Raw genomic sequence first — 24,271 nt, forward strand, 5'->3', positions numbered from 1 at the left:
ACCGACTGAGCCACTCAGGTGCTCCTGAAATGGGAAATGTCTTAAGCAGAAATTCCAGGAAATCATGTTGTACCTAGAGGGACAGGGATTGTTTTCTGCCAGATAGAACTAGAAAACTACTTTGAGTCCTAACCCTGTGTGTGCAGGGGCCTGGCATTTGGCAAATCTCCCTTTTCCTGCTCACACGGGCCTTCTTTTCATAATGGTTCCTCTCCTTCCACAGCCTGACTCTTCCCTCTACCCATTCCTAACTTCTCCCTAATCATTTTTTTTTTTTTTTTTGAGAAAGAGAGAGAGAGCATAAGCTGGGGAGAGGGACATTGGGAGACCAAGAGAGAATCCCAAGCAGGCTCCATGCTCAGTGCATAGCCTGACACAGGGCTTGATCCCACAACCCTGGGATCATGACCTGAGCCAAAATCAAGAGTTGGATGCTCAACAAACTAAGCCTCCCAGGTGCCCCACTTGTCTCTAATCTTGATGTATTCAAAACAAATACAAAAAAGCCATTTCCATTTTAAAGTTTGTATTCCAAGTAACTATCTAGGGTAAAGGTCATCACAAATATAGAATCAGAAACTTTTCCAATGCTAAGTTGTACTTGTATCTGGTAATTTAATCAGTAGAACTAGTCGTGCTACTCCTTCCTTATCATCTTCTTTCAGATCTGGGAGTGAGCTTGGTTTTTTATCTCTGGAATCTGTGGGCCCAACTTCACCTAAGTCCAAAGCCAGACACACTTTTCAGATTTAGATCAAGGCAGGAGGACTGGTGACTGGAAGAGCACTGGTGGCTGAGTCAGTAACCTGGATCGAGGGCCTAGAACCGTACTCGCCCCCAACAGGGGTTCCACATATGTTTGTGATTAAAGGTGTGAACAGAGGAATGACTCTAATCCTAGCTCTGCCTCTAATCTATTTGGGGGAAGTCATTTTACTTCTTTTGCCTTAGTTTCCTCATTGCGACTTGATGGTTACAGAGCCCAGAGGGTCCTTTCCACTCTAAAATTCTGTTTTCCTGAGATCCTGCCTTCAGTCCAGCACTGCTCTACCTTTGGAGGGATTCTCCCGGTAGATGGCCCCAGTTCATATTTTCTGTGAGTAGCACTGACGTTATGCTCCAAAGCCTCTTCAGGACCTATCCTGGCCCTAGCTAGGACAATGCCACCTACTTGTTGCAAAGATGTGCAGGTGGAGTGAGGCCCCTGCAGTCCTGCTCACATCTCCTGGAGCTTTCTACAGCCCAGCTCCTGTAAGGCAAGCTCAACCCACTTCCCTCTGCCCTAAGTAGGAGGTTTTCAGGAAAGTTTTACCCTGGGGAGGTGCCTAGATTTTTCCCTCTTCCTCTAAGGGAGTCTCCTGCCAGTTCTCATAGGACTTATCCACACCCAGGGGCTCATCTTTTTTCTAACAGCCAGTAGTGGGTCTTTTTCTTGATTTGTCTCAAGGCTCATACTGTTTGGGATCCTCCCAGACTGCAGGGATATCTGTTAGCTAATTGGCAGAGCAGGGAGGACTGGCATGTCCTTGAGCAGAGCCTTCCTTATTCAGCTTGTTTCTGACTCATAATTCAGGTACCTCCTCCAGGAGGTTTTCCAGGATCTATCATTTGAGAGTTCAAGTATAAAAATGCTTTATATTTGAACAACAGCAAGCAACTTTCACCAAAGGAAGAGAAATGCTGCTCCTTAACATGTTGTGTTAAAGGAACTGCTGACTTTCCTCCTTGAACAGCGTCCATTGTATATATATATCAAATTTTTACAAAAGTTAAGTCACTTTGAATACTTAAATAAGAACACATGGCAGGGGTACCTAGCTGGCTCAGTCAGTGGAGTGTGTGACTCTTGATCTTGGGGTTGTGAGTTGGAGCTCCACGTTGGGTGTAGAGATTAAAAAAAATAAAATCTTAGAAAAAAAAAAGAACACAAGGCAGCATTAGAAACAGAGGTAACCGCATTAACTACATGACAGGACTGAGTGAATGGTAGAGACAGATGAGTGCCATAAATTTCAAGGAGAAAGTGGTAATTTGAAGTATGCACTTACCCAATATGTAACTTAAACTAGTTTGTTCTGCCTCCAAATTTCCCAAACCCTGCTTCCAGCTGCTGTGCTGCAGCAGAGGGCAGAGGAGGGAGGAAGATGGGGGTTGGGAGCTTGTCTGTCACTCACAGCCACTAGGAAAAGGGGTGGGGAGAACACTGGGCCTAGTGTTTGAAATGACCTTTGTTTGGAAGAACTTTTTTGAAAAGTCTTAAAACATCAGCTTCTATGCTTCAATGTGCTGCCTCTAGAGAAAGAATTCAGGAAAACGGATGCCAAGGGACCCTCCATATGGCCCTAATGTAAAAGACAATCTGCTTCCTTTCTCTTCATTCAACCTCTCTACAAGGATGAGATGATCCACATTATGTCCACAGCACTACCCAATCTGAAAATGCACTTCAAAGCCACTCTCAGTGTGTCTACAGGCCATGCAGAAAGCTGTAGGGCATGGCACTCGGCTCTGTCCACTCACTGTCCACACAGCAGCCCCTATGCTCCATGTGTGCAGGTACCCATATGGTACCAGCAACCTCTGCTTCCCTGAACCCTCATCCCCGCAAAGAACCCTGCCCCACCCACCTCTGCCTGGCTGCCTCATCCACCATGACCAGCACTGACCAGCAGCGTTGTTACTATCAGCCTCACAGTGTTGGCTCTGCACTGAAGGCCTGAACCAGGGAGCTGGACATGAGTGCACAAGGAGGCAGCATGGGACAGAGTCATCTGTGGCCTGGGAGGCACCATCAGCCAGTCATGGGTATTAGAGAAGGCCCAAGGCTAACTGTCATCCATCTGTGGTTCCCAGCATGTCTGCCAGGTTACTGAGCTCAGCTATGAGTCTGTCTGGAGCTGGGTAATAGTACGGTCCTTCCTCCTGATCACTCATCCAAAATACTTATAATTGCCCAATGTCTGGAGGAACCCTTTGCTCTCCTCTTGCTGTCAAGAAGGGCCTCTGATAATTAACAAAGAAATTCTCTACTAACAAAGGGGGCTGAACTGGAAACACCAGAAAAAGAATCAGAACAACTTCACTTTCCCTCTCTTCCAGAACAGAGAGATTAACACATTGTCAAACCTCTGGGCCTGGAAGCGGACACCCTCTTCTCATCTCAAACTCATCAGCACCAGCTCCAGAACACAGAGCACAACGAGATGAAGAGAAATTGGCTTCTGCGAGATAACCAGGCCCCTCCTTCAATGCATCCCATATCTTTACTCGGGGGGGGGGGGGGGGGGGGACTTGCTCACTAGGCCAGAGCACTCCTGCTCAACAGTGTATGAAATAGTGTATTAAGAGGCAGTGAGGCCATGCAAAAGCAAGGACACATTTCAACACAAAACACTGATTCACCCCAGTGGGTTCTAGCAGTGGGTTTGGGAATGTGCACAACACAGCCATGAGACTATAACCCAAAAACGCAGAACACAGAAGTGCACAGGCAAGGACCCTGTTTTGTCCTCTTTCCACAACCCCCCACCCCACAGTGAGCAGCCAGAAGATGGTCATTGATGGTGCACCATGGCTGGGGCCTCCTGCCTCTGGAATACACTTCTTCCATCCACTCCAGAGAAAACCCCACTCAGTCTTCACAACCTGAGTCAAGTGTCACTACCTCTTATGCCTTGCTGCAAACTGAAGTGCCCTCTCTGGGCTCCCATGCACTTTGCCCAGTTCTCCATCTGTCCTGTGCCCGGTGCCTTCTTGTGTCTTTGCCTATATAGACACATACTTGATGACCTCACCACTCTAAGTTCTTGGTGGGCAGGGAATGCATTTTTTTTTACACCTTCCGAGATGATCTGGCAGTATACGGTAAGTGGCACACAGAGGTAGGGACATGGTGGGTGATCAAGAAGCATCAGATAAATCAAGGGATGAATCCATGGGAAAACCTTAGGTATATCTCAGACCTGTCACTGTTGGAGAGCACTGCCCAGATTCCTCCTTCTTCTCTCAGGTGGGTCCTGGTTTAGCCCCCACACGTCATCAGAAAGAGTTTCCAACCAACAGATTCCAAAGGACAGGCACAAACCCATCCTTTTAGAAAGATGACAAATATGTAAATAACAAAGAGAGCTGAGAAAAATAAGATACAATTTGGTTTGAAATATTTAATTTATCCATATAAGGAAATGTAGTATTTAGTGGTACACACAAAGTAATGGCCTGGTAAGAAAAATGGGCATCTTTCATGGTAGAGTGAGGGCACTAAATTCTATGCCATGTAATTTCCTACTAAGAATCAGAATATGCAGTTCCGAAAGGCCACATGATTACTCACAATTATTCTTTCTTCTTTTCTTCTTGAATTGTATTATTGATTGATGAAACTCTCAAGTCTCTCATTCAATTCTCTTCTTTTATAGAATAAGTTTGGTGCACAGGGACTCCTCCAAGTTATATACAATCATTCTTTTAGAGGTTACAATGACCTCAGAAAGCTACTGTTTCTACTGAAGATTTAATTTCTCTAATTGACTTACATTTCCCAGAATTGCTGGATTGAAAATGATAAAAGATCTTGTTGCCTAATATGATTTACTCTCATACAGACTTCTTCCCACCATTACAAGAAAATTCTCTTAATGTGGCACTTCCCACAATAGCCCTTCATTAAAAAATACTTTAAAAATTTACACAAAAACTAGTATTATATTCAATGTATAACTTGAAATTTAAATCTAACAGCTCTAAATATTGAAATTGCTTATGAGTTCTACTTAATGAAAACATTCAAATATGGTCAAGAATTTAAAACTAAACATACTCTCGGGCAGCTTTTCTACATTTTTTCTAGATTCTAAGCTTATACAAGTCAGCTGATACAACTCTATTTTAGCAAATTTCTTTTGAAAAGATAAACAAAATGGACAAACATTTAGCTAGACTACCTAGGAAAGATTTAAGAGACATTACTCAAATTAATAAACAAAAGAGGAGACATTACAACTAATACCACAGAAACACAAAATATCACGAGACTACTGTGAATAATTATATGCCAACAAATTAGATAACTTAGAAGAAATAGATAAATTCCTAGAAACATACAACTTACCAAGAATGAATCATAAAGTAATAGAATATCGGAACAGATCAATAATAAGCAAGGAGACTGAATCAGTAATCAAACATCTCCGACAAATAAAAGCCTCAGGACCAGATGGCTTCATGAGTAAATACTACCAAACATCTAAAGATGAATTAATACCAATCCTTCTCAAACTCTCCCAAAATATTGCAGAGGAAGGAATAGTTCCAAACTCATTTTATAAGTCCAGCATTACTCTAATACTCAAGCCAGACAAGGGCATGACATGAAAAGAAAATTACAGGCCAATATCCCTGATGAACACAGATGCAAAAATTCTCAAATAAAATATTGGAAAACCAGATTCAATACATTAAAAGGATGATACGTAATGAGCAAGTGGGATGCATCCCTGGGATGCAAGGATGGTTCAACACCTGCAAATTAATAAACATGATACACCACATTAACAGAATGAAGGATAAAAATCATCTAATCATTTCAACAGATGCAGAAAAAAACATTTAACAAAATTCAACATCATTTCATGATAAAAACTCTGAACAAATTAGGTACAGAAGGAACATACCTCAGCATAATAAAGGCCATATATGACACACCTACAACTAACACTATACTCAACAGTGACAAGTTAAAAGCCTTTCCTCTAAGATCAGGAACAAGACAAATAACAAGACCACTCTTACTCAACATAGTATAGAAATGCTAGCCCTAGCAACTTGTCAAGGGAAAGAAATTAAAGGCATCCAAATCAGAAAGAAAGGAGTAAAATTATCTGTTTGTAGATAACATGATCTTACACATAAAAACACTAACCAAAGGCGTGCCTGGGTGGCTCAGTCAGTTAAACCTCTGACTTCAGCTCAGGTTGTGATCTCATGGTTCATGAGTTCGAGTCCCGCGTTGGGCTCTGTGCTGACAGCTTGGAGCCTGGAGCCTGCTATGGATTCTGTGTCTCTCTCGCTCTCTGCCCCTCCTGCATCTACTTTCTCTCTCTCTCTCACTCTCTCTCTTTCTCACAAATAAGCAAACATTAAAAAAAAAAAAAAATCCTAACCACGTCACCAAAAAAACTGTTAGAACTAATGAATTCAGTAATGTTTCACAATACAAAATAACATAAAATCAGTTTGTGTTTCTATATACAATGAAAGAGAAACTAAAGTAATCACATTTACAATAGCATCAAAAATAATAACATAAAAAGTAGTGAATTACTGACACATGCTACAGTGTGGATGAACCTTGAAAACACCATTGTAAGTTAAGAAGACAGACACAAAAGATCATATATTATAGGATTCCATTATATGAAATATCCAGAATAAGTAAATCCCTATTTTATCAAATGCTTTTTCTGTGTGTATAGAGATGGCCATGCAGTTTAGTGTATTACATTGATTGATTCTTCTATGTTGAGTCAACCCTGCATTCTTGGGATAAATTTCACTTAATCATGGTGTATAATCCTTTTTATATGTTGGATACAGTTTGCTAGTATTTTGTGAGGATTTCGGCACCCTATACTTATAAGGGATATTGGTCTGCAGTTTTCTTCTCTTATGATGTCTTTACTTGTTTAAGGCATCATAGACCTCATAGAATGAGTTGGGAAGTGTTCTCTCTTGTAAATTCTGAAAGTCTGTGAAGCATTGGTATTAATTTGTTCTTTAATGACTGGTAGAAATCAGCAGTGAAGACATCTGGGCCTGGCCTTTTCTTTAGGGAAAGTTTTCTGATTCCTATTTAAATCCATTTACATGTTCTAAGTCTAGTCAGATTTTCTTTCTGAAGAAATACTTAATTTTGACAGCATACAAAACATCGTCCTCCATTCCCTCTCCCCTCCTTGGTGTTGTATTAAAATGACATCTTTACGTACTGTGTCTATCTAATACAGGTAGATGATCCTTCTTTATGCAGTTAACTTTTAAATCAGATAGGAGAAAAGAGTTATAAACAAAAAAATACATTTATACAATACTGTATTGTATTTCCCTATGTAGTTACTTTTACTGGAACTCTTCATTTCTTCACAAGGATTCGAGTTTGTCTAGTGTCCTTTCGTTTCAGTCCTAAGGACTCCTTTTCATATTTCTTGTAGGGCAGGTTTGCTAGTGATGAAGTCTCTAGTTCTTGTTTATCTGAGGATGTCTTAATTTCCCCTTCATTTCTGATGAATGGTTCTGCTGAATATAGAATTCTTGGTTGAGTGTTTTTATTCCAGCACTTTGAATATGCCATCCCACTGTCTGGCCTCCATTGTTTCTGACAAGAAATCAGTCATTGCTCTTATTAAGAATTCCTTGGAACCAATTAGTGCTTCACTCTTGCCACTTACAAGATTCTTTCTCTCTTTGTCTTTGTCTTTCAACTGTTTGCTTATGATATATTTACTGTGTGTTTCTTTAAATTTTCCTATTTGGAGTTTTTGAGCTTTTTAAATGTATAGATTCATGTTTTTCATTAAATTTGGGAAGTTTGGGGCCATTATTTCTCCAAATATTTTTTCTGCCTCTTTATCTCTCTCCTCTCCTCTGGGGCTCCCACTATGTCTATTTTGGCATGCTTGATGGTATCTTATAAGTCTTCATTCTTTTTTATTTTTGTTTCTCAAACCTAAGCATATCAATTAACCTATCTTAAAGTCCACAGATTCTTTCTTCTGCCTGTTCAAAACATGCTCAGCACCCCTTAGTGAATTTTTCATTTTAGTTATTGTACTTTATCAGTTCCAGAATTTCTATTTGGTTCTTCTTTAGAAGTTCTATTTCTATTTGGTAAGACATAGTTCTAATTGGAATGACTTGGTTCTCATAGTTATCATTAGTTCTTTAAACATGGTTTCTTTTAATTCTTTGAACATATTTAATACAGATGTTTTAAAGTCTTTGTCCAGTAAGTCCAACACCTGGGCTTCCTCAGGGACAATTTCTAATAATTGATTTTTTTTTCCTGTGCATGAGCCATACTTTTTATTTGCATACCTCATAATTTTTTGTTTAAAACTTAACATTTTAAATAATGTAACCCTGGAAATCAGAATCAACTCCTTTCTCAGGGTTTGTTGCTGTTGTTCTCTGTTGTTGTTACTTGTTTAGTGACTTTCCTGAACTAATTCCGTAAAGTCTGCATTCTTTGTTGTGTGTGACCACTTAGTGGTAAGCTAATGACTAGACAGAGATTTCTTTAAATGCCTAGAACCAATAAGTCTCCAAATATTCGCCAATGGATATTGTGTACACGTTGGGGCATGCTATCAACATTCAACTAGGTAGTTGACAGCTTATCTTTGCCTTTATGTGCTTCTTGCACAAAGTCTCAAGGTCCACCAGAGGTGAAAGGTTAGGGCCTGTTCACATCTTTCCTAAGTATGAGCAGAGCCCTAGATGTGTGCATGGCCTTCTAGATTCTCAGGAATGTATTTGAGCTTTTCAAAGCCCCAGTGGAGATCTCACTCCTCAGCCTCACCTTTTAGGCTTTTTGGTTAATCTGTTGTTTGCCTAAACTCTTATCTACCACACCTCAGGCAGCCACAAAATTACAGACTTCCTATAACTGTGTTTTGGAGGAAAGGCTTTTTTCCACTGGGAGAGCTCTGAATCAGGTCAAATAAAGACAACCTTGTGAATAGAGACTTCCAGAGAATTCCAGACAGGTCAGATCATAACATTTCTCTGGGAATGATGCTTTAAAGGAGCTCCTGTCCCATTGTGGCCCCTGGTGGCTGCCAGGCTGTGGTTCTTGCTGTGGTTGTGAGTTATTGGATTTCAAGGCTACCAAAGAGCCAAGGAGAAGGTGGGAATAAGGCAAATTAAAGCTGCACAAAAATTCAGTCATTTTTCTTGGATAAACATTTTCCAGATTATTGCAAGTTTTGTTTAATTTCTAGAGTTCTTAAAAAGTTGATTCTGACCATTTTTAGCCATTTTCTCATTTTTTTATGAAAAGCATTTGCACAAGTTTTTATTCTACCATTTTTGGTGACATCACCTTTCTTTAACTGTTGAATTATATTTCATTTTATAAACAATATCATTTAATTTTTTTCATAATATATTTTCCTACCATTTTTATTTGAAAAAATTTCAAACCTTCACAAATATAAAAATATATAAGTATCCACATATCTTTCACCTAGGTTTACCAAGTGTTAACATCCTGCCTGCCTTCCTGCCTGCCTACCTGCTTTGAACGATTTGAGGGTTAGTTGCAGATATGGTGACAACTTTACCCTTGAAGAGAAGTATCTCCCAAGAACCAGGCCACTCTCCTTTATAACATTATAACAATATAATAATCACACTCAGGAAATTTAACATTATTACAATAATATACTCTATATGCTATGTTCAAATCCCCCAAAGAACAATTTAGAACACCTAATACAGGCACATCTCCAAAAAGAGCAGAATCTGTACCAAGAAGAATCATACTTAGACCCTCTTGCAAATGCCAGGAATGGAATGGCCACAGGCCTGAGATGCTGCCTTAATATGTGAGGTGCTTCCCAGGGTTCAAGATTCCTTATCTTCTTGGGAAGTATTTGCTGTGTTGTTTTTTTGATTTTAGCAAATGATATAGTATCTTAAAATTCCTTAGGGAAAAATTAAAGCAAAGCAACAATTCTGCTCAAATTTAAGAAACAAATCAAAAGAAAACAAACCAGAATAAAACCTTTCTCCCCAATTTTCTTCTGGGATGTCCTGATAAAAATCACATCCTTGAGGGGATGTGTCAAACAAACCTTTTCAAAGAGGCACGAAATGATGACACACACCATAGTAAGGCAGGTCCCTGACAACACACAGGAAAAAAAAAAAACCCTTTTATGTCACATACTTGCAATGACAGGGAAGTGTCTCATTTCTAGTACTTTGATCTCAGATATAATACCTCTGAGAGATGCCTTTGTATCCTTATGATTGGACAAAGATGAAGTTGCAATGTAGAAAATGTTAACTCATGCCAGTTTTTTTTTTTTTAATTTCCTAATACACAGCTCCAAGCAAATGTCTACCTAGGTCAGCAAAGTGTGGGCCATGGACTACCCAAATCAGCATCACATGTGGGGTTGTTCATTGCCAAGTGTTCATTACCAAGCTTCTTCATCTCAGGCCTACTGACTCAAAATTTCTGAAGCTGGATCTCAGGAATCTTCATTTTAAAAAGCACCCTAGGTTATTCCCAAAGCACATTTCTATTTGAGAAAAATTAAGCTAGGCTTTAATCTGAGATTAACTGCAATTAAGATGGAAAACTCTATGGAAAAAGAATCAGATATTGAGAAACTGATTTGTACTGTTATCTATGGAAGTAGCTTTTTAAAAGCTGCTAATATTTTGACTACAACCCTTACAAAGGAGTATGTTATACATCATGACACAGTAGACACACACACACACACACACACACACACACTTTATAGTGTTCTAAAACAATATTTATCCTTACTTCTTGTAATGCACTTTGATATTTTTACCCTATTCTATTCCAATGTTTTAAAAACACTGGACATAACCCACTAAAGCTTTTTCACAACCCTCTAATGAATCACAAACTGCAGTTTCCAAAACACTGATCTACAGCCATCAATGGAAATGTAAAGCTCAACCAAGAAAGCATAAATCTAGAGACAGAGTACAAACACGGCATGAGTCGAACTAGATTTTTAAAAGATATTCTAAATATATACATACATTTAGCTGCATTTAGAACAGTTTAATCACAATGCTGGTATCCTAATGAAGTAAAATATCATTTAGGCTGATTTCAACTCTTATTATTTTCAGTTGACAATTGTGGGTTTCAGAAGGAAATAAACTGGAGTAAAAATTTGGTGCAATGTTAAGCCTGTGAGTACCAGTAGTTAACGGATGAGGTTCAGATCCTGGCTCTCCCATGTGGTAGGGATGGCAGCCTGAGGAATGACCTCTCCAAGCCTCAGTTTCTTCTTCTACGAAATGCGGCTAATGACAGCATCTGTGTCATAAGGTTGCTGTGAATATTAAATAATTCATGTAAATAATAATGGTGATTATTATTCAAATATAAGATGCATTTTGCCATCTTAAAAGAATGAAAAATTACATCTAAATAGGGCTTATTATACAAGCTTTCATATAGTTTACTAAGAATACAAATATACTGTGTACCTGGCATTGCCCTTCTCTTGATGAACAAACACTGAATGTTTTCTGACTATGACTCCATGTTAGGTTCCAGAGTTACAAAGAGCCACGTGATATGGTACATATGGTACTACTTACTAAGCAGCTGATAGTCTATAGTTAGGACAAAAGAAAGAAATGTGAATACCCAAATCATATGCCAAGTGCCAAACAGAAGAGATGCTGACAGGGAGTGTAGTCTGAGTTCAGAGAGAGGACTGGTCAGGAAGAGCTCTAGAAGTGGGCACTCAGGGGTGGGGTGGGGATAAAAGAGTAGGGGTCTGAGTGCATAGAAAGGAGGATGGAGAGAATTCCAAGTAGAAGACAATAATGGGAGCCAAGACGAAGGGGCGAACCACACCTCCCAGTTTAGATGGGGACAGTAAGTCATCAAGACAAGGTTAGAAATTAAAGCCAGTTTGGGTAGGAGGCTCGGGCAATAGGTGATTAGGGAGAGTGATCTGGAAGGCGGTGTGGTGGTACTGCCCTGTTAAAGTCAACTCAAGCTGGCTGCGGAGGGTGGGGCATCCTATGGGAGGTTGTCTGATGAAAGCAACACCGGGAGGGGGTAGGACCCACCACATCAACCTTGCAGATATCCCCAGTTAGCACATCAACACAGAAAATCAGAGAACATCAACACAGAAAAATAGGGTTCCAATGAATTTCTCTAGAGTTTCCATAGCACGGCTTTAAAGCACTGATGGACTCAGTCTCTAGCACAAAGTTCTCAGTTATGGATAGATTACTCACTTGGAATTTTCCAAAACTTTAAGTAAACCGTCCCTACCACTGAAATGATTCTACTTTTCTTGTTCAGATTCTATTCATTCTTTGCTCACCAAGCAACCTTCTGACCAAGTATTCACCTTGCCAGGTAATTTGATAGAGAGAAGAACGCCTTAATAATAAGAGTCATTAAGCATTCCAGTCACTAGAAAGGGTATCTCCCATAACAACATCAAAACTGGCCTTCCACTTATCCATCAGATTTATGTCAATTTTGTTATACTAATCAGCAAATTGTCCTTTAATGTGCTCAGAAGGTGACAGACCCAGTTTTGACTGCACTTTACAGTCACCTGGATAACTACTTAAAAATACCTTGGACTGGGACAGCTGGCTGCAATTAAGGCCTCTCCTGGGCAGCCCCTGGGGTGGCCCACCGCTTTCTCAAACAATGACTCTCAATCCTGGCTATGTGTTAGAAGCAACTTGGAAACTTGAAAAAAAAAAAAAAAAAAGATCCATGCCCAGGAATGGATACTTCCAGAGATGTTAAAACCTATCCACTAGGCAGAGGACGTGAATTCTAATAATCCATGCACCTCATTCTGAAGCAGAGATGAAAAGGATACTGAAATACATTGGAGTCGAGAGATTTCTATTTTACTTACATGTCAGATAATCAGTTATTCTACTCTCTTTGATCGCCCTTCCACAGGGGCCTAGCTTTTAAGCTGTTACTGGTTTCAAACTCTGAATTCCATACTGCTTTAGAACAGAGGTCAGCAAACTTTTTCTATAAGGGAGTGGAGAGTAAGAGTTTAGGCTTTGCAAGTCATACTGTTTCTGTCACAACTACTCAACTCCACGGTTATAGCACAAAAACAGACATAAATAATATGTAAACAAAGAAGCATGCCTGCATTGCAATACAACTTTATTTACAGAAACAAGAGATGGACGAAATTTGACCAGTGGACTGCTTTAGAACGTTTGAGTTATTATAATTAGCATTCTGATCTTGTGCCATTAATACAAAATTAGTAACAAAGTATGAAAATAAATACAAAAAGTGCTCTCAATTTGTAATCTTATCTGTGGACTATCATCCTCTTCCCATTTACCAGAAACTTAAAACAGGGGGCCCTGTTTATATTTAGACCATATGGAGTTCTTCAGACTATTTCTGCTTCTGAGTACTGCTGACCACCCTCCAAGCTTCACTTATGGAGAAACCACCCACCTGATTACTCAAGTGAGGTCTGCAGTCCTCCACAACAAACCAGAAGGGAGTGTGGCTGTACCATTCTGGCCTCCTCACTAGTAGAAAATGCCCGAGATATTTATTAAATACTTGTCCATTTATTTGGGTAGGGAAAAAGTCCATCTGGGATGCTTTCATTTATTCCCCCATACAATTGATCAGTGAAGTACAAAAATACAAGCCTAAGTCTAAAGTTTTGTGTTAGATAATTTCTGTTCAGCTGAATAGGCTTAATCAATGATCCTGTCCTAGCCATCACTCCTGACTTCCCCCTAATCTCTCAATATGCATAATGAATGAAAGTCAACAGGGTGAGACCATTTGCTAAGTGGATGAAACTGGAGCACGGATAGCACTCAGCTGGAGCTCGCTACACACATATGGCATCCCTCATTCCCACTCTGTGACATCAAGTTCCCAGATCAGCAATGCTGAGACGACATCCAGTCATGCAGAATCTCCAGGAAGCCTGTGGCCCCATCCTTACAGCTCAGGGAAGTTTATCTCAATTGTCAAAGTTAATGCCCTGCACAGCGGGGACCAGCATCAGGTGGGGTGGTCTCCCGGGGAAGGAGGGTGCACAGCTGGCAAACATTCAATCCCCCAGTTGACCCACAGTGTTAAGGAAAACAAAACTGAAGCAGAAGTTCAATCCTTGGATGTATGTCTCTGAGCTCAGTTACTATGAGTCCTTATGACAGTTCACATCGTACTTACTTGGAAGTGTTTTCAAGTATTCCTTTGACCTCATTCATTTCTTCCTTCCCAAAGTAAACAACTGTGAGATGAATTCTCCCATCCTGTTGGATGCACATCTCCCTAGAAAACAAAACACATGTATGTCTGGTCCTGTGTTCACAATAACAGGCAAGGTCCAAACAAATACCTGTTTTGTAAAGTGCAAAAGGTTCTCAAAGTAAACTGAGTGAACTACCGAAAGAGCAGAGATGGGTCAACAAGCCATTTCTGGCTGGCCATCACAATTACCTGTATTGATATGTATCTTACGGAGAAAACAATGAAATTTATTTATTTTTTTTTAATTTTTTTAACGTTTATTTATTTTTGAGGCAGAGAGAGACACAGCATGAACGGGGGGGGGGGGCAGAGAGAGAGGGAGACACAGAATCGGAAGCAAGCTCCAGGCTCTGAGCCATCAGCCCAGAGCCCGACGCGGGGCTTGAACTCACGGACCGCGAGATCGTGACCTGAGCTGAAGTCGGACGTTTAACCGACTGAGCCACCCAGGCGCCCCGAAAACAATGAAATTTAAACGTGCAGATCTAGTAAATGAAACTCAGACACAAGAGGCCACAGGTCTGATCTGCCACAGGCTTAGCCCATCGGGGTCACCTAATGTCATGGAAAGGTCACTGGAGAAGGGTAATACTTCTTTGCCGTAAGAAGTCTATGAAGTACAGAAGACATAAACATAGATTCCATTTTACAGATGAGAAAGCTAAAATCCAGAGAAGGTGAGACAAGAATCCTTGTCTATGAGCTTTCCTGCATGTGCCAAACACAAACAGTCTTCAAGACTGAATGAGCAAAGGTAAAAGATTCTTTCATGTAGGGCTCCAGAAACCTTTCTTCACACCTCAAGGGAATGACCAGGCTGGAGCGCAGCTGCTCTGTGCACCTTCCCTGGGTCGCACCTTCCCGAGCACCCACAATCACCTGCACTACTTCCCTGTCTCTCCTCCCTGTGACCAATTGTCCCAGGTACTTGGCACCTCAGGCTCCAGGGTCCCGACAGCCCTCTTTGGGCCAGGCTTCTGGCTCTGGACTGGTCTAGACCTACTTTCTCCACCAAAGCTTATTTATTTGCCTATGTCCTGCTCTCTAAATGGTAACACCTAGCTAATCTGGTAAGATACTCCGCTGAGGGTTTACTGCATATACAATTGTGATATGTGCATAAATTAGGTATGTGTATATGAACATATGTGTGTATATGTGTAAGTACATGTGTGTAAATATGTGTGTACATGTATGTGTACACATATATGTGTGTGCACAGTTTAAATAAGAGTTTTCTGGAAGCAAATTAATGAAAGATTCTACTGGTTGAATATTTTGTGATATTTTGACATTTTGCATGTCCTTCCTTTTTATTCCGTTTGTCTCTATATTCACTACTTTCCTTAACCCCCCAAACAACAGTCCACATAACAGCTTTCTGAAAATCCCTGAGCTCTAACTGCAGAGGCTAATTTATTCAACGTTTTTTTGTTTTGTTTTTTTTTTTTTTTTTATAATGCCATCAAAAAGGAGTGACTGCCTCGCTGGGAGAAATCCAAAGATGTAGGAGATCTGGTTCCTCTGCTCAACATACTTGGGAAATAAAATGAACTCAAATAAAATAATGACACCTCATGGCACAAATAACAAGGAGACAGTTCAGAAAACACAGCAAATCCTATCAGCTGGAATGGCTGGGGCCTGAAGGAGGGTTAGGGTAGAGGAAGAGAAGAGGAAGAAGAGAATCCCAGATGGAAGAAATATCAGGGAAGATGATATTGACCCGAGGCTAGAAGCATGCAGGACTCTTCCTGGTCACAGGCTTGGTTCTGAGAATCTGTTTCTTTCCCGTGAATTAAAGGTAAGAGCTGCCTCTGAAATGCAGTCTGATGGCAGAGCTCTTAGACAGACAAGGAACCAGGAACAGAGGCCCAGCATGTGACAAAGTGCTTCAAACTGAGAGCTCCCTCACAGCCTCAGTCCCTGCAGTCTAAACCATACCTACTGACAACAAAATTCTCTTCCATAAAAGATCTCTTTTGCTAACTTGCCAGATAATGCTTTAACTTTCTTTGCCAGGGTAGAATAAAAGAACACACAGAGAGCCAAGCACCAGGAAAAATGTGCTTTCAAACTGCATGTGTAGTTGGAAAAAATTTATCCCAGAATCAGGAGAGGGTCACCCGCTGAGCCTGCATAAAAAGCATTCTTGTTTTTGTAGTAACATCTTTGCTGGCATTTAAAAATCTATTCAAAGCACTTCCCTGTTTTCAAGGAATAAAACAGAGATACACTGGCCCTTCACTCTTCATTCGCCAGCTGAGGCTTCCCAAAAAGGCAAAGCAGAATTGGTTCTGAGGTGCTCCTCCAGGGTTCCATTTCATTTACTCATTTTTTCCTTCCTTCCTTCCTTCCTTCCTTCCTTCCTTCCTTCCTTCCTTCCTTCCACAAACAATAACCAAACAAGCAACATACTACGTGGCAGATGCTCTACCAGGGGATCTTAAAAAATGAATAAAACATTTCTGCCCTTGATAAGGTATCTATCTACTGTACATAACTAAAACTACCTAGAACACAATAAACAAATGCTCTACGAGAGAATGAGCACAAGTACTATGGAAACACCATCACCAATCTGTCTGAATGTGTGATTTTTATATTTTTCAAAATAATTCTCACTAGACTCCATCACCTGGAACAATGTGTGTGAGAAAATAGTGTGTATGTGGGTGACTGTGTATGTGGAGATGTCTGTGTTTTGGTGTGATTGTTTATGCCTGGATCCTCCGAGCTAACTTAGGTGCCCCTGAGAGCACATCTCTATAATGACCATGGTCAGGTTACAGCAAAGCCATATAAGTGTCAGGGAACCCCAGCTTCCTAAGAACACTTCAGGGAAGCTCTTCATTTCACATGGATGCTTTCTTTGTATTAGCTCCACAATCCTACTTACTATATAGTGTACAATATAGTGATTAAACAATTCTACACATTCCTCAGTGCCCATCAAGATGACTGTACTCTTAATCCCCTTCACCTATTTCACCCATCCCCCACCCACCTCCCCTGTGGCAACCATCAGCTTGTTCTCTGTATTTAAGAGTCTGAGGTTTTTTTGCTTGTCTCATTTTTCTTTGTTCATTTGTTTTGTTTCTTCCACATATGAGTGAGATCATATGGTATTTGTCTTTCTCTGAGTTATTTCACTTAGCATAATATTCTCTAGCTCCACCCATGTTGTTGCAAATGGCAAGATCTCATTCTTTTTTATGGATGAGTAATATTCCATTGTGTACTTATACCACATCTTCTTTATCCATTCATCTATGGATGGACATTTGGCTGCTTCCATAATTTGGCTATTGCAACAATGCTTCAATAAACATAAGAGGCACATATCTTTTTGAATTACTGTTTTCATTACTGTTTTATTTTGGGGGGTAAATACCAGAAGTGGAATTACTGGGTCATATGGCAATTCTATTTTTATTTCTGGATGAACCTCCACATTGTTTTCCAAATGCCTGCTCCAATTTGCATTCCCACAAACAGCCCATGAGGATTCCTTCTTCACACCCTCACCAATACTTGTTATTTCTTGTGTTTTTTTTATTTTAGCCCTTCTAATGGGTATAAGGTGATATCTCATTGTGCTTTTGATTTGCGTTTCTCTGATGTTGAGTGATGGTGAGCATCTTTTCATGTGTTTGTTGGCCATCTGTATGTCTTCTTCGGAAAAATGTCTATTTCTGGTCCTCTACCCATTTTTTAGTCAGATTATTTGTTGTTGTTGTTGTTGTTGTTGTTGTTGTTGTTGTTTGGTTTTGAGTTGTATAAGTTAATTATATATTTTGGCTATTAACCCGTTATCAAATATGTCATTTGCAAATATCTTCTGATAAATGAATTCAGTAAAGTAATAGGATACAAAGTTAATATATAGAAATCAGTTACATTTTCATACACTAATAATGAAGCAGCAGAAAGACAAATTAACAAAAACAATCCCATTTACAACTCCACCAAAAATAATTAAATACCTAGGAATAAACTTAACCAAGATAGTGAAAGAATTGTACTCTCAAAACTATAAAATACTGTTGAAATAAATTGAAGATGACACAAACAAATGCAAAGATTTCTATATTCATGGATTGGAAGGACCAATATTCTTAAAATGCCCACACTATCCAAAGCAATTTATATATTTAATGCAATCCCTATCAAAATACCAACAACATTTTTCACAGAACCAGAATTAATAATACTGAAATGTGTACGGAATCACAAAAGACACTGAATAGCCAAAGCAATGAGAAAGAAGAAAAACCTAGAGGTATCACAATCCCAGATTTCAAGATATGCTACAAAACTATAATGATCAAAACAGTGTGGTCCTGGCACAAAAATAAGACACACAGATCAATGAAAGAGAATAGAGCCCAGAAACAAACCCATGATTATATGGTCAATTAAGCTTCAATGAAGCAGGAGAGAATATACAATGGTAAAAAGACAGTCTCTTCAACAAATGGTGTTGGGAACACTGGACAGACATGCAAAAGAATGAAACTGGACCACTTTCTTACTCCATACACAAAAATAAACCCACAATGGATTAAAGACCTAAACGTGAGACCTGAAACCATGAAACTCCTAGAAGAAAACACAGGCAGTAATTTCTTTGACATTGGCCACAGAAAAATTTTTCTAGACATGTCTCCTCAGGCAAGGGAAACAAAAGCAAAAGACTACACCAAAATAAAAAGCTTTTGCTCAGGGAAGGAAACCAACAACAAAACAAAAAGGCAACCCACAAAGACCTTGTCTTTTTAAGACATTTTTTTCCTGGAAAACAACAGCTCCTTCTCCCAGAGGATATTGTACCACAGAGTACAGGGACTAATTAAGATATATTTGCAGTCTTATGGCCTTTTGTAGCAACATGGATGGAACTGGAGAGTGTGATGCTAAGTGAAATAAGCCATACAGAGAAAGACAGATACCATATGGTTTCACTCTTATGTGGATCCTGAGAAACATAACAGAAACCCATGGGGGAGGGGAAGGGAAAAAAAAAAAAAGAGGTTAGAGTGGGAGAGAGCCAAAGCATAAGAGACTGTTAAAAACTGAGAACAAACTGAGGGTTGATGGGGGGTGGGAGGGAGGGCAGGGTGGGAGGGAGGGCAGGGTGGGTGATGGGTATTGAGGAGGGAACCTTTTGGGATGAGCACTGGGTGTTGTATGGAAACCAATTTGACAGTAAATTTCATATATTAAAAAATAAAAAAAAATAAAAAAATAAAAAAAAATAAAAAAAAAAAAGATATATTTGCAGTCAGAAAACACATATCCTAGTCACTTACACACCTATATTTTTATTTCCCAAGAGGCTAAAAGCACATCACAGTCTTTGAGTTCTGTTACTAATCTGAACTGCAGTGTGGAAAGAGGTAGTTGACTTTCGCTTACACTCTCAGTACATAGGTAAAGAAAGGAGTTCGAATGACCTGCCCAAGCTCTGGAGGCAGCCAGGCATAAAATCCAGGTTTCTTAAGGACCAGCCTGATATTTGTATACCTAAGGTTACCCTAGCAGGATGAAGGATGTACCTATGAAATCTCACAGCTTTGGTCTTAATCGGTCTAGGACTCTACCACAAAGCTCAGTGAGTTTGTGTGCCCAGGAGGAGCATGGAGGAACCCTCAACAAAACTGTAAATTGGCCATGGGGAAGGACTTTTCAACTTGCATTCCTGATGGGAGTAGTCAGATATGACTGGGCAGTCTGGTGGACTGGGGGACAGGGTAACCCCAGGCCTATGTGGACGAAGTGCTGTACTCTTAGGGAGAGAACTCATCCCAAAGGGGTTCTCAACTTCAGCACCACTGACATTTTGAACCAGATAATTCCCTACTGTGGAAGGAGTTTCCTGTGCATTTCAGGATGCCCAGCAGCATCCCTGGCCTCTACTCACCAGATGTCAGTAACACCCCCAAACCCCCACCTCAGCTGTGACAACCAAAAATGTCTCCAGACTTTACCCAACATGCCACAGTAGAAGGTGCAAAATAGCTCCCCTGGTCAGAACCACAATCTTAAGGAAGAATCAGGTTCAGTAAAACACTTGAGTCATCAGAGGTATGTGATTGTGAAACAATGTGCATCCCCAGTGTTATCCCTGCTCTTCAGCTGGCTCCTGTGGACTCATGGGTGAGTCCTAGAAAGATATGGGGCTTCAGGAAACACTGAAAGGCTCTCTTTACAGAAAACAAGATTATGACGGGGTGTCAGGAGCTCAAGCCAAGGACTTTTGGGGAATAAACATGGCAGTGTTGGCACAGTGATGGCTGCACCAGCAGCTTCCATGGCATTAGTGAGTGCCAACAACTCTGGCTGTTGTCAGAGCAGTGAGTTTGCTTCATGCAGCTGATGCCTAGGCAGTCAGTGGAAGCTGAACTTATATTTGAGGATATGTGAAACGTCCCTGAGGGATTACTAGAAAGACTGGGAGTGCATAAGAGGTTGGACATCTTGCCACAGAAGATGAAAGAGAGAGACAGAGGAAGACTATGTTTTCATATAATTAGGGGTACTTGTTTTTATACCTCAGATTAAGTGGCTAGTGGAAACATGGACTCAAAAAGATTTACTGAGTAACTTTGTTGTGCAATGCATTATTCTCATTGGAATAAGATTTTTTTAAAAACAATCATTAATGGTGCCTGTAGGGGGACCAACCACCCAGGTTTGCCTGGGATTCTCCAGGTTTTAGCACTGAAAGGCAATATACCAGGAAACTCCTCAGTCCCAAGCAAACTGGTACAACTGGTCACCCTACTTGCCTCAGGGATCTGACAGCATATTGGAAAGAATGAACAGCTGAAGAGTATAAGGCAGGATGGACTCTCTGCAGCAATACTTTGGAGGTCTAACGAGTCAAGGGGCTGAGAAGAGCATGATTAATTCCTATTGAGTGATGGAGAAGGGGTATCATGGAAGAGGAGTATTCAAGCTGAGCCTTGACAGGTAAGAGGCTCCACACAGGTAGAGAGGAGCAGAGAAAGGGTTTCATTGGCTAAGAAGGCATAGATGCAAGGAAATTATATCACTATTCTATTCTAAGTCAATTTTCTACTCAAATATATCAGGTATGAGAAAAAAATCTATTATTTAGCTTTAATTATGTCCCATGCAAATGAGATAATACATAATGGCCCATTAGACTCCAAATGCTACCTAAGGTCTGCACTGACAACAAGAGGAAACTGCTTAGCCAAAAGGCATTAGAAAAGAAGACTACATTCTATCCTGAAGAGGGAAAAAGTATGTGATGGGGGCCTTCCGAAATCTGGCTATAAAAAATAATATTCATCTTTGGTTTGGTGGGTCTTTTCCATCCCCTCACCTCGAGCTAAATTACTACACAGTTCCTGGATTTCATTATTTCAGTAGTCTGATCAGTGTCACGAAATGAGACTGATTTTGACTTTCAACCAACCAATTGGGTGCCCATTTCAGAATATCAAATGAAATCATTTCCAGCTGATCATTTTCTAGTCTTGGGTAGATGTTTTCACATAATCTGTGGCTCAAATGAAATAAGAAAGAACCCCTATTAGATCCCCAAATAGACACTTTTCTTCAAGTAAGGTGAATGATGTAGATTACTTCTTCTCAAACATACAAACCCTAAAACCTTCCTGGGCGCAACACTGGTGTGTGAATAGAGAAAGGGTCCACGGGAGAGGTACAGGGGCATGAGTGGGAGGGAGGATGATACCGTGGAAACTACATTAGTTTCCTATATTCCTATATTTGATGATGACTTGAAGCCTTTCTGTTACACTCTAAAGTCTACCAGCTTAGACCTACCCTCAAGGCTCATTTCACTCTCAGAGAATCTCTAGTCATTGTTTTTTAAAAATCCAGAAATCTCCAGGACCTCTTCAATGATTCTAGGCAGAAAAGGGATTTAAAAATCATTAAAGAAAATTTAAGTAAAAGATTTCCCTGATATTTCCTTAAAATATAAATGCCTAGAGAGGGATGAGAGAAGAGTAAGAAAGAAAGAACATAAAACAAAAATAACTACTAAAGTCTGAGGAGAATCATAGCAACACGAAAAAGGGTTCTCAGACCAGCTGGAAGTAGTCAAAATAAAAATCAAGCAAACTTGAAATGAACTGGGAAAGATTTTTAAAAATCATAAAAAAATCATTTGAATAAAAATCTATTTTTTTCTGGGACAGGCTCAGAAATAAAGATGCAAAGACAATCTAAAGCTTTGTTATTATGAGTTTCTTCCTGCTATCACTAACTACACCATGAAATAACTGATGAGCTTAAACCCAATAACCCAGAAGCCAAGGGAAACTAAACAGCCAAGAAGCAAATACAAGAATAGTTTCAAAGGGAAATCAGGTGATTAAAGAAAAAGAAGAAGAGCACAAGGACAAGGAAGTGGATGGAGGAGGAGGAGGAAGAGGAGGAGGCATCAGGTTTTAAGTTAACATGCTGTTGGTCAAAGGGAAACAGATACAAACAGGGGCTAAATGTGAAGCAAGGTTCCTGCGTACGCTCTCTCTATTCTTGGCCACAGGTAAAGGAATCCTGATGATGAAGTCCCCCAGACCCCAGGTGAGGCATGTGGGGCATTCCTGGGAGGGAAACAGCATGTGGAAACCGTGAGGTTCCCCCATGGGCCAGGACTAGGTCGACAGCAAGGGAGAACAAGCCTGCCAGGGTAAAAAGGCATCGCATCTCCATGAACAACAGTGGAGTCACTGAGCACACCAGTCACAAAGCAGCAGCCAGCAGCCAGATTGGGGAGTTGTTGCTCCTGTGAACTGTACTCCTACTCAGGGAGATGACAATATTGAAGCTCTGGCTTCATAATTTCTTGTAAATCCTAGGAATATCACTCATTTAATGCTTACTGCCTCTTAAATAAAGACCATTAAGATCTAGTGCTAGGAAGAAGCTTTTCTCCCCCAACAAATAACACCCTTCACTCCAATAACTACTGAGGGCTGAAGTAAACTAGCCTCAGTTTTCCCCTCTTCCCTTTGTCTACCAGCAACTTTGGAGCTGACATTTTTGACAATCTGCAATCTGTCTTTAGTCCCAGCTTCCAGGTACATTCTACATTTTTAATGAGTCTTTCTCCACTGACCTTTATAAAAATGGTTTTATTGAATTTTTAGTTTTTGTAAATACAAATAATTTTTAGGGTTAGTTGAGATGATTAAAATAATGAGACTAGGGGTGCCTGGGTGGCTCAGTTGGTTAAGCATCCGACTTGGGCTCAGGTCATGAATCTGCAGTTTGTGGGTTCAAGCCCCACGCCAGGCTTTGTGCTGACAGCTCAGAGCCTGGAGTCTGCTTCAGATTCTGTGTCTCCCTCTCTCTCTCTCTGTACCTCCCCTGTTCACCCTCTGTCTCTCTCTCTCAAAAGTAAATAAACATTAAAAAATTTTTTTTAAATAAATAAAATAAAATAATGAGAGCAAATATCTTAGCCCATATACTCTATGTACCCAGGAATCAATTTTGTCCCCAGGACCCATACCCAACACAGGTCTGGAGCATGAAAACTTGGCCTTTGTTCCTTGCAGATTCTACCCCATGCTTGGTCATCACCCCAAGTGATCTGATTCCTCAGACCCAGTCTTCCCTACAGGCCACTCTCTCTGGGGAATTCCAGGTTCTACATCTCTTTCTTCTGTCCAAGAAGGCATATTTGTTATAATTCTTAGCCATTTAGGTCTTTTCTAGGTAAGTAATTAGCAAAACAATGCTGAAGTGAAAAACAAAACAAAGCCCTAAATCTATGTGTCATAAGGAGTGTCAGGGCTGCAAGGGGATCCATCTGGACCAGTACTTAGATTTTACAGAAGATACAAAAGCCTAGATATATGAAGCAACTTGTAAAAGATTCCTCATTCAAATGGATCAGGACAAAGGGCATTTACATTTTAAAGGGCATGCAGTGGAAGGATAATGTTTTAAATAAATTAATCTCATATAGTGATCACTGCAAACCAGGTACCAAAAATAGTGGCAAATATCAAGTATTGCTACCAATAAATGACTAATGAACATGACATAATCTTCAAAGACGACAGTGGAAGAAACGGAAGATTCTATTCTCCCCTCATGTGGCTTCCAGTCCTAGACACTTCCTCCAGAAGAGCTAGGGAAGCAGCCAGGGCAGTGATAAAGTGGCTCCAGGGAATGGCTGGTCTGGGGAGAGACAGGGGG

General features: G+C 40.2%; 1 protein-coding gene across 13 annotated transcripts in view; it reads right to left on the minus strand.

Annotated features, from left to right (window-relative positions):
• Positions 1 to 24,271, minus strand: part of CSGALNACT1 (chondroitin sulfate N-acetylgalactosaminyltransferase 1) — a 347,129-nt gene that overhangs the window by 15,437 nt on the left and 307,421 nt on the right. For all 13 annotated transcript variants that reach the window (XM_053900992.1, XM_053901002.1, XM_053900996.1 and 10 more), the window contains one exon: positions 13,982 to 14,083. In XM_053900992.1, the coding sequence (XP_053756967.1) occupies positions 13,982 to 14,083 (102 nt within the window). The remainder of the gene's footprint in view (positions 1 to 13,981; positions 14,084 to 24,271) is intronic.

Source organism: Panthera pardus, unplaced genomic scaffold (genome assembly GCF_024362965.1).
Source record: "Panthera pardus isolate Hobbes unplaced genomic scaffold, ASM2436296v1 HiC_scaffold_13, whole genome shotgun sequence".
NCBI classification, from domain to species: domain Eukaryota; kingdom Metazoa; phylum Chordata; class Mammalia; order Carnivora; family Felidae; genus Panthera; species Panthera pardus.